Source organism: Eucalyptus grandis, chromosome 2, assembly GCF_016545825.1.
Source record: "Eucalyptus grandis isolate ANBG69807.140 chromosome 2, ASM1654582v1, whole genome shotgun sequence".
NCBI lineage: Eukaryota > Viridiplantae > Streptophyta > Magnoliopsida > Myrtales > Myrtaceae > Eucalyptus > Eucalyptus grandis.
Window position 1 is genome coordinate 10,613,268 of NC_052613.1, and position 11,106 is coordinate 10,624,373.

Consider the following 11,106-nt stretch of genomic DNA (forward strand, 5'->3'; position numbering starts at 1 on the left):
AATTCCTATGTCATGTACCATAAAGAGAAAGTTTAGATACGAAAAAATTTCTAGAAAAAATTTGCATGGACTAAAAGTACATAGAACAAATTTGTGTTCTTGGGGTGGACTTGAAATATGGCTAGTCATTGGAAATGTCATACGAGCAATCGTGAAAGAGTAGTTTCAAAAGCGGGTTCCATCGACCGTCCCTAAAAAGTCATCGCTTATTGTTGCGTCCTCATCGTACGTACAAAATGCAGTAATTTTAAAAACACTAAGGACAAGTAATGGTTGGGACCATAGTTAGTTCTTTAATCCCAAGTCCCAAAGAATGAGCTTTTCAAAGATATTGTGTAAACCCTATGGGCTTTTTACTCACCAGGCCTTTGGAGAACCTTTTCTCTGGCGACGCTAGGTTAAATGGAAGCATACCCTCTTATGGATATGTTGTATCATTTCCCACATTCTGCTGTGGGGCCCGCGGATGAACACTTGTCTGCCATCTGTCGAGAGAGCAGGTGTGCTGGCATCAAAATAGAGGAAGGGAGGCCTACGTGGCAGACCTTGGACATGCACTCACTTTTAACTACAGTAGCTAGCCCCCTCACCAACTCTCTCTCTACTCTTCTACATGTTCTTCTAAAGTCTCCCTCTACTTTTTCCTTCAACGGTCAGTCCAAGCTTTTGCGGTTTGACCAGCTTAGTCTCTCTTATATTTCACACCAAGCGTCTCTCTCCCTCCCTCCTATCGAATTTTCTCTCTCTCTCTCTCTCTCTCTCTGGCCTTTGAGAAGGAAAATGAGGAAGCCTTGTTGCGAGAAGAAAGGGACGATGAACAAAGGGGCGTGGACAAAGCAAGAAGACCAAAAGCTCATTGACTACATACATAAACATGGCGAAGGTTGCTGGCGCTCTCTCCCCCAAGCTGCAGGTAATTTCGTGCACGAGTTTTTGCATTTTTCCTCTCCGCGTCGCTTTGAAACAGCGGTGGGCCCAGAAACTTACGTTACGAGCGAAACATAGAAATTCAAGCCAGGATGTAGTATAAACTATCTATGATATTGGCAAAGAATTGCACCGAGACAACTGAAACCAAGCTACACGTAAAATGTTGCAATGCATGTACACTTCCCTTACTTGCAAGTAATTCTCGAAACTCTTGAAAAACTGTAATGTATGGTTGAGGTTTCTCTTTTTTATTTTTATTTTTTATTATTTTTTTGGCTTATTTGGGGGGTTTTATATCTGGTTTGTTTCAGGTTTGCTGCGTTGTGGGAAGAGCTGTCGACTGAGATGGGTCAACTACTTGAGACCAGACCTTAAACGTGGCAACTTTGGTGAGGATGAAGAAGACCTCATCATCAAGCTGCATGCACTCCTCGGAAATAGGTGAGAGCGAGACAGAGATGACACTTTCTCTTCATGCACAGCTTCGGTCTTCGAGTATTTAATGAGGTTTTCCGTATGCATGTTTAGTCATTGCACTGCTCATGATTATATACTTGTATACATAATTAGAGGGAAAAAGAAGCCTTTTTTTTTTTTTTTTCCATTGGAAATGCCCCAGAACAAGAAGAAACAATGTGAGATATTTCAAGAGAGAAGAAAGAAAAGCTCATTCTGGACTTGCTTTGGTATTCTTTGTTGATAAGTAGCATAATTATTGGGTATTTCATTAGACAAGATTGGCATTTGGTCTTCGCAAGTGTCAAGTCTGAAGAGCTTCACTGCTAAAATTAGAAGGTCGCTTTGAAAGTTAATAATCGACAGTTCAAATGGCAGAACAAAACGGAAGCTTTAGTAGTTTCGTTTCAGTAGACTAACAAGAAAGTACTCTGGCCTACTTAAGGTGCAATCCTTTTTCAAACTGAGCCAAAAGCTTCCAACTCCTCGTTCTGTTAGCTCACCACTGTAGTTTTTAGGACACTTGCATAAATTATTGGGACCTGCCGTCGGATTGAGCGATAGCTTTCGTTTTTCCGCGTTCTCGGTTGAACAACGTTAAATGATTCAACTATCTACTAAAAGTAAACGAAATGATTTGACAATGATGTGGCCAAGTGGATAAAATTTTAACTGACAAAAATTTTTGTGTCCGTGTGTGTTTTGGAAATGTGAAATCCTTGTGCTCCTGATTGTTGAACAATCTATTCGTACAAAAAGTACTAATCCCGGTGCAACAATCCATGTTCTGTTGACTCAGGTGGTCCCTCATTGCCGGAAGATTACCGGGACGGACAGACAATGAAGTGAAGAATTACTGGAACACCCACTTGAGAAGAAAACTCATGCAGATGGGGATTGATCCAAACAATCATCGGCCCCGACCTGCTGTCTCTGTTCCGAACAAATCGGTCGGGTCAGACCATAGTTCAACGTGCAAACCCGAGAACTCGCAGGAAGAAGAAGACATAGGCTCTGTGCTGCAATGCTCGAGTAAACCCGAGAGCAATACTGGCTTCCTGCCCGACCTGAATCTCGAACTCACAATAGGGCCCCCGTTGATCGAAGAGCGACTACAGTTATCGCACATAGACTCTACTCAACTTAGTTTCTCAAATTTTTCGACAGTTATAAGCTGATGGCTAAATTGTCCGGGTGCAATTTGAGATCATCTGATCTGATGAGATGAGACTTTTGTTATCAAAACGATTCGCTCACAGCAAGCACGAGTGGAAACATGGTAAAAGAATTTTTTGACATAGCTCATTGTCACACGTTCCTTATCATGGGGGACGTAAAAACCCCATTTTTCTTTGGTTTGTAGGGTTTAGTCTCAAAGTTAAACTTTGAGACTTCTAATTGTGGATCTGTGATCCACAAGAGTCCATTTGAAAAGCTTTGCATGGGCAGGAAAGCATTTTACCTAAGCCTAACAAATCTTAAAAACTCAACATCCACCGACGTACATGATTAAGCCTGTGAGTACGGGCGCTATTAAGATGCTCTAAAATCATATAAAAGTATCCGAACCTGTAAATGTGAATAGAAGATCACTTGGGCTTTCAGTATAATCCGATTATTTTCTCTTCACATGAAGGGCTCAAGAGATTTCTTTCACCTTAGTTATCTTCAATTTCATTTGCGTCTTTAAATGCGGAAATATATATTCTTCCCCTCTATATATTCTTCCTTCCCATACAGACACAAGGGCAAAGTCAAAAAGAATCAAAACGAGCAACGTATTCCAAGCAATTGTATAAACATGGCGGGGATTGTCAGGGCAGCTTTTGATTATCTTATAGAACCCCATCCTAGGAAATTATCGAAACTCGGTCCCCAAAAGTCACTCAATGACTAGGAAACCATTTCGAAGATAAGGGGCAGATCTGGAAGTTTGCTGGAAATATTGTCAGAGAGAGTCAGAGAGAGAGAGAGAGAGAGAAAGAAAGAGGAAAAATAATGCTCTCGTGTGAGCCAAAAGACTGCAACAAAAATCTACGTCTGGGTTCGGCATTCCCTCCCATGAACTAATAAAATAGCTAAAATCAATGCGTGACATATTAAACATCGTCTGTTAAAATCATCTTTACCAGATTCCTGCTGGATGCTTGAGCCCATCGACTTTTATTTGCGTACTTATAAAGCGTTACATCACCTTACAATCAATTTGGTAGTTTGAATTTTAATTAAGCTAAAAATCACTTACTCAACATATCTAACGAGAAATAATTTGTTATTCAGAACATTAACTATAAACGATGTGGACAAGAGCAAAGTGTTAGAAAACGTGTATATATATATATATATATTTTGTAATAGCTTAATCGATGCTCCGGTGGAACTCGTTAAATAAATCCATAGAGCATTACAAGGGTTTAATGGCAAATGTTCGAAGGAAAAAAGACAATTCTCGTGAAACCGTAAGCGTGACATTTTCCTGGCGAAGGTCAAAAGACATTTGGAAGTCCCTAGTAAAAACCAAACGTTCAAAGGAGCAACTTCCAACATCACATGAAGGTGTTAGGAACAGTTCGTGCCTAGCAGTTTTCAATGTCACTTCGAGAAATCGTGAATGGACAGCCGGTGGAGACTCTGCCCGTCCATTTGGTTTGAAAAAGCTTCGACCAACCACGGTTCTCTCCGAAGAGATAAATTATTATAGATATATATATATTCAAAATTGGAATTAAATGCCAACCTCACTTGGGAAATGGGAATGTTCATCTACCGTTCAAGACAAAAAGGCGCCGGGCCTCACCAGATGTTCCTTTCTCTGCGATTGCTGCGTTTCTTGATTTGTAAATTTACGTTTGATGCCACCCGCATTTAATTTCGTCGTTCTCGCTTTGACACTTTTAGGGTTTTTAAATATGGAGGATGTAGGCCTAGCTAAGCTATAGGTTTGGAAAAGAAAATAAATGTGACGCAAGACTTTCCACAGACATTGGTCCACAAATCCGTTTTGTATAATTAGGTTTCGGAATACAAATGACAGTTAGATTTCATTTTGGAGCTACCACATGTTCATTTCCATGCATCCTTCAAGACCCCTCCTTTTTTTGTCCTTTTTATCTATTAACTATTCGAATATCTTTAAGAGAATTTATCTTTTAAACAGTATTAATGAAATGTAATTATGGGTCATCATGATTTTTTTAATTTTATGGGAAGCTATGGAGAGAATTATACAGTTCCGCTAAGCAACCTGAGTCCCATAAACTTTTTGATCGATTTTTGTTTCTTCGATAATCGGCATATATTTTTCTTTTAAAATATCTATTTTAAATTAGTTTTAGTCTTTCAACATTTGGTACACAAAATTATTATTTTACATATAGATTCCATAGTTGGGTTAGATAGGTCATAAGGAATCCGCAGGAGATCAATTGCTATGTATTCTCCTCATCATCCTGCACGTTTTCTATGCATAATTTTCCTCTACCAAAGCAGTTGAAAATGACTAAGAAACCATCAGAAAAAATGGCTATTGAAGTTTTTCCAACTAATTTTCTCCATGGGTTGAAGGAATGCTTTTTCAATTTATTTTGGCTAGGAAATTTAACCGACTGATTCAGGGTGTTCATTCTAGTGATTAATATGCTCTAATTAACATGATTTTCTTGTAGATTGAGGATTAATTATTGTGAACAGCAGAATAATTTTCGTGGAGATGCTCAAAAATAATTTCCTCCATTATTGGGGCTATGTTACACACGGTTCGCATGTAAAAAGATGAAGTCTTTAGATACCATTAATTGATTTGTGATGGTAAAGTTCTTGTTTTCAGGGTCAATCAAATGCATTAAAGAATTTGCAGTGCTCCAAACCTTGCATCAACCTCACTAGATTATATATAATGTGCATAAATTGTGAGATTTGTGAAATCACTACTAATTATTTCAGCTTAAGTTATTAGAGGAATGTGTCATTTAATGTTTAAATATTTATTCACGCTTCCTCATGTTTAGTCTGATCTTTTTTACTAATACTACATATGGAAATATTTCATTGTGAGACAAATAGGGATTTCGAAATATTCAAACTTAGGACCTTTTACTCCGGTACCATGTAATATTACTACTGAATGTTCTAAAAACTTAAGTTATTAAAGAAACATGTGATTTAATATTTAAATATTTTATTCTTGAGTTGAAATCTTCGAAGTTCTTATTTGTCCCCTAATTAAGCAAATGTCCAGCTTATACATGATGGGGAGTATTAAAATATTTCTATACTATATCACATCTTCATTTAACAATTTAAATTTTTATTATGAAATCTCATATATACAGTACTTAATATTATACAAACATAAACCATGAAAATTGGAATTTACCTGAAAAATACCATCCGTTCAAGGAAAAAGGACTTAAATCAATCCTAAGCCTAGCGATCATCTCGCTTAATCAAACTTGATTTGTACCATCAAGTGGGATCAGGTATCTCTCTCTCTCTCTCTCTCTCGGATTTTTCAACCATATGTCTTTTTTTTTTAACCAACCGTATGTCTTTGATATATCTAGAAAATCTCCAATTGACAAGTCAACTTCATGTACTTCACGGCGCCCTTGTGTTCTGTGCTACTTTCACAGCCCCACCTTTTATGTAGCTGAAAATCATATGCTCCTCTAACCTCCTGCTTTCTTTCTCTTCCCAGGAGCACACCCACCACTCTCTCTCTCTCTCTCTCTCTCTCCCTCCCTCTCTCTCTCTCTCACATAATGAGGAATCCTTGTTGTGACAAGCAAAAGACCAACAAAGGAGCTTGGTCCGAGCAAGAGGACCAGAAGCTCATCGACTACGTCCAAAAGCACGGTGAGGGTAACTGGAATTCCCTGCCAAAAGCTGCAGGTAAACTTCTGTCCCCAATAGAATAGAAGAAGCCGAAAACAAGAAACATAAGTAAAAAAAAACGCGCATGTTTGTACGATTCTGTGAGCGTATTGAGATATAGAGCATGAGAAGTCCTTGAAGTTGCTTTCTTTCTCACTAGCCCTAATCATACTTACCCTAATTATGCCACCCAGAAAAATTGTCAGTTATGTTAACGCTCTTGTTTTGATTGGAATAGGATTGCTTCGCTGTGGAAAAAGTTGTAGGCTAAGATGGCTGAACTATCTGAGGCCCGACCTTAAAAGAGGGAACTTTGGTGAGGATGAAGAGGACCTTATTATCAAGCTCCATGCTCTTCTAGGGAACAGGTTAGTGTGATTAATAACCTAGAAAATCAAAAGCAAATTCGTTCTGATCATACTAAAGTCGACATCGAAATAATCAGTTCATCCAAAAGCTGACGCAATATTGCTCCGTAAATTGTCTTTCTAGGTGGTCTCTCATAGCCGGAAGATTGCCCGGAAGGACAGATAATGAAGTGAAGAACTATTGGAACTCTCATCTACGGCGAAAGCTACTAAGCAAAGGCATCATTCACCGCCGACCATCAGCAGCAAAAATCAAATCCTCGACTGAGGATAAGACAGTTCATCAGTCAAGTGCAGCAATCTCCATCAAAGAAAAAGGAGTATCACCAGATGGTGATCGTTTGGACCTCAAGCTCGGGGTGTCCGGTGGTCCGGCAAAGCACTCGAAGCATGCTCAAAGCAAGGAGATTAACGGGGGGAAACCGTATACTACGTTACTATTGTTTAAATGATTGTTTACATAGACTTTATGACCTGAGATATGGGTTGAGGTTTTAGTGTGCTTCCCTTATCTACAAGTTTATCTAACTCTGATAATTGGGTGAAGAAAGAAAAACCCAACATGTGTGTAAGTTATTTGCATGCTTTCTCCTTCCACAAATATTGCAGAGGATGGAGCTATGCATGTGGGATTTAGAGGCATTATTATGTAATAAATGTAATGGCGTGTGTTTGATGTGAATCTTGAATTTCAATTTGCAGGAAAATCTTGTACTGCACACAGGTCGGTCTATGCATGTGCATGATACAGATTCCTTTTCCAGGAGACGACCTATTGATCATTTAATTTTCTAAGATGGCACGCCTAGAGATAGGTGAATGAGAAGTGTGCATAGTAAACCCTCAAGGGTAACGGAGTTAATTGAGGTTTTTGGAGATTTCCAACTCAGAATTCCGAATTCAGTTGTTCTATTCCCACTTGCATGCAAACTGCTCTTGTAGGGAAACTTAGAAAGGCCAAAGACTCAAACTTAACTATTTCATATAACTTGTAGGGTGTCTTATAAACCTTCCGAGAGTCAGACCTCTAAGCTCGTATTCTAGATCATTTAAAAAAAAAAAAACTAAAGAAAAGAAAAGATACATGTGCATTTTCATCCACTATCGGTTTGCTATTAAAATGTGCCTTAGCAAGTGAGAGTGGAGAAAACTTCTTGAAAGTCTTCGCATTCATGATTATAAACCCATTTGTGGATGCTGTAGGAAAACGTCGCACGATTGTTTCCAGTCAATAAGCCAAGCAAAAGCAAAATCGGTGATGACCCTGAGGGCAGGACAATCATTCTTTTGACCGCGGCAGTGGGTGAAGAGAAAAGGAGTTGTGTGCACAAGAGAGAGAGAGAGAGAAAGAAATAGAGCACTTGCTGTAAAATTGCATTTACAGCCGGTTCACAAACAGGGATAATATTATAAGCCTGTTATGTAATAGTTATTACGCTGTAATATAATAGAACTGTAAAATTTATTAAGTTGCTTAGTTTAAGTAATGCAATACCTTTTACACCGTACGGTTTTATGAATGACATATGCAATAAGATGAAAATAGTCTTCGATTTCCCAAATTACCCCTATAATCCACATTATAGGGAATATAACGATTACTAATTTATAGTCAATCACCATTATTCATGAGTTTGATACCACATATAAATCAATAGATATATAATTTCGCATTCAAACATTTTGCTACACGCATGATAACGTGGAAATAAATATTACATCATAGCAATGGCACCTAATACTAAGCAACTAATATGAATCGTGATGTCCTTTCTAGGGTACTGCAAGTCTCTTTATCAGTTTCTATATGTGCTCTACATATCATGCAAGTCTTTTACTTGTCATTCAGTGATAAACATAAAATTCTCGAGATCAGTGGCGAACATAGCCACTAAGATCATGACGAGCAAAATATATAAATTTACATGCGATTTTTTAGATTATGTTATATACTTGCAAAAGAAAAATTGCACCAATTACCACAAGAGGTCGGAGAGAGCGGCCCTGCGAGTCATCGTTGGTACCTCCATACTACTGCTTGTGCCCCCGAAAACTTGTTGCTTTTGCTGAAACAGGTAATTGTGGTTTTAGAATTAGCGGACTACCTTGCCGTACTTACGCATGCATGTATGAGATCAAATAATCTTTTTCTATATGATATAATGGCCTTGTGGCTCCCATAAGACACATTTTATCTTGAGATCCACGGTTTGAACAAGTTATTTTTGTACAGATTAATCGGATATTCCAAGGTACACTTTTTAAATTACTAAAACCGATTTAAAAAATTACAATAGGGTGCTCGGCATGACTATCATGGAAAATCTAGGCTTTATAGGCCATCATGCTATAATTATGGCCCTTAACCACCGGGATCTGCTTAAAATAATCTTCGTCTTCTCATTAAAGGTACACTTTTTAAATAATCTTCATATCAAGGCTTCGTTTTTCTTTGTTCGATTGCTTCTTTGTGGGTAGCTGCCATTTCGTGGTGGTAGTCTCTTATCAGACCGGCAGAAGTTGGTGCTCCTTCGCCAATTTCTGCCCAGTGCATTCCTAAGTGTCAACTCAAAGTGGATTTGCAATAGACTTTTTGCAGCTTTGCCGTGCAACGGTGACGGAAAATCCGCCTGACCTCGTTAGTAGAGCGAGAAGTTCTATCACCAACTTTTCTCGCCAAATATCAGGAAGATCAAGCAAGAAAAGAGATCTTTCTGGCCAGGAGTTGGGGTACTGTCATAAACTGAACTGCCATTTTTTTTTAGAATTTTTTTTTGGTGGAGTGAGTATTAAAATTAAGAGCAGATGAATTTATAGAAAACAATGGGTGGATACAAACTAATTTATGCAGTTCCATCTATATTTGAATATTAAATTGTTCCCCGAATCTTCCATGACCTCTCTACAACCCTATATTGTAAGTTCTAACGCTTCCATCTAGCTTTACACCATTTTTCAAAGAGGTGGTCAATGATGTTTGATTATTTTTGTGCCCAAAATGTGGTCAGTCTATCTATGACTATGACAATGTCTTGCTTTCATGTTCTTTCTACTTTGGTTTTCCATTCAAGAATCAGAATTCTCTTGCAGAACAACATGATTGTAAATACATAACAAGGGAAAGTCGATGATTTTCAACGCACTGCCAAATGAAGCATCAGAGATATTTAAGCAAATGGATCGTGTTGAACATCTGATTGGAGTCCGGCATATAGCTTAGATATATCGATTCTACATGTGAGTGTTGATATACCTAGCACTATCCAATGCATCCTTCTTATTTTGCAGAGTAAGTTCAGACACTAGAAGGTCCTTGCGAGCTCATCGAGAGAGCACCACATATTCTCGGACACCAAATAGGGTTTGTGCAGGGAAGATGCTTTGAACTATCAGGACAGTACCTTGGTCCACCAAACATTCCGTCAAGTTGAAAGAGGAAATGAGATGAATTTGGTAAGCTTTTCTTATTTATTCATTTTCTATTTGCAGTTTTGAGTCTTCAGTGGTAGTTGCATGTGATTTTAGCCGCTCAACCAAAGCGTATCCTCATAAGGTGCGACCTTCTACTGAGAGAGAGAGAGAGAGAGAGAGAGAGAGAGAGAGAGAGAACCTTTTCATCTACCATTCAAGATAAAGATGTCTGCGCGTGCATGTCTGCTTGCAGTTCCATCGGAAGGACCTATTCACGCTTAGGTCATGGTTCGCACTTTAGAATAGTTTATATATTTATTACCAACTTAATAGGTTAATTAAATCGAGGAATATTAAAAATTCGCGTCATTGACACGTTGAGGAAAATGAAGATTGCAGCTGCGGAAAAATGATTTCCTTGGTGTAAGCTTCCGACATGAGTTTGATTTTGAGGAGCACATTGTCAAAAGTAAGAGCTAAATGCCTTTTTGACGAATCCTTGTTTTTGCATTTAACAAAAGTATGTGGTCCCTGAACTTGTTGTGTTTTTTCAGTTTAGTCCTCAGAGTGCTTTTTTGACTTGGGTTGCCCGAACTTCCTAAAATTTCTACACTAGCTCAGAAAAATGATAGCACAGACAAAAGAGAGATTATTTGTGGATTGGCTTTCAATTAGTATATTGATTATGACAAAGAAGTTCGTAAGTTAAACAATGGCTAGCCAAATAGAGGGGGAGAGATTTTTTGAGCGAAAAATTGCCTGAAAAGTTAAAAACCTATTGCATTTTTATCAATTTAGTCATAATCCTTTTGATTGTGTTAATTGAATTCATTTGGCCAATTTGGCCAAAAATCAATGACATGAGTGCCGATCTCCTAAATGGCACAACCATTATTGACATTGACAATTTTTAGTAATATTTTAAATTTTTTGAATTTTTTGATATTTTGTTTTTTTTTCTTTCTTTTTCCTTCTTTTTCCACCGGTCATTGAGCCTCGGCAACTAGCCAGAGGCAACCACCGGCGAGGGTTGCCCTTGCCAAAGGCCAACGAGGACCGAGCTGCTAGA

The 11,106-nt window shown here is 38.3% G+C and overlaps 2 protein-coding genes across 2 annotated transcripts; both read left to right on the top strand.

Annotated features, from left to right (window-relative positions):
• The first annotated feature begins 745 nt into the window (after positions 1–745).
• LOC104422134 (transcription factor MYB3) lies at positions 746–2,658 on the top strand. The gene is made up of 3 exons (XM_010034373.3): positions 746–913; positions 1,242–1,371; positions 2,186–2,658. The coding sequence occupies exons 1-3, from the start codon at positions 781–783 to the stop codon at positions 2,562–2,564; spliced, it is 642 nt and encodes a 213-aa protein (XP_010032675.1). The 5' UTR covers positions 746–780; the 3' UTR covers positions 2,565–2,658.
• Positions 2,659–6,050: 3,392 nt separating this feature from the next.
• On the top strand, positions 6,051–7,327 carry LOC104422141 (myb-related protein 308). Its single transcript, XM_010034382.3, has 3 exons — positions 6,051–6,276; positions 6,497–6,626; positions 6,751–7,327. The coding sequence occupies exons 1-3, from the start codon at positions 6,147–6,149 to the stop codon at positions 7,076–7,078; spliced, it is 588 nt and encodes a 195-aa protein (XP_010032684.1). The 5' UTR covers positions 6,051–6,146; the 3' UTR covers positions 7,079–7,327.
• Positions 7,328–11,106: the final 3,779 nt, after the last annotated feature.

Excerpts from the sequence above, each read along its gene's own strand:
- LOC104422134 (XM_010034373.3), top strand. The coding sequence starts at position 781 with ATGAGGAAGCCTTGTTGCGAGAAGAAAGGGACGATGAACAAAGGGGCG. Across the intron at positions 914-1,241 it reads CTCTCTCCCCCAAGCTGCAG|GTTTGCTGCGTTGTGGGAAG; the intron begins GTAATTTCGTGC and ends GGTTTGTTTCAG. Across the intron at positions 1,372-2,185 it reads CATGCACTCCTCGGAAATAG|GTGGTCCCTCATTGCCGGAA; the intron begins GTGAGAGCGAGA and ends CTGTTGACTCAG.
- LOC104422141 (XM_010034382.3), top strand. The coding sequence starts at position 6,147 with ATGAGGAATCCTTGTTGTGACAAGCAAAAGACCAACAAAGGAGCTTGG. Across the intron at positions 6,277-6,496 it reads TTCCCTGCCAAAAGCTGCAG|GATTGCTTCGCTGTGGAAAA; the intron begins GTAAACTTCTGT and ends TGATTGGAATAG. Across the intron at positions 6,627-6,750 it reads CATGCTCTTCTAGGGAACAG|GTGGTCTCTCATAGCCGGAA; the intron begins GTTAGTGTGATT and ends TTGTCTTTCTAG.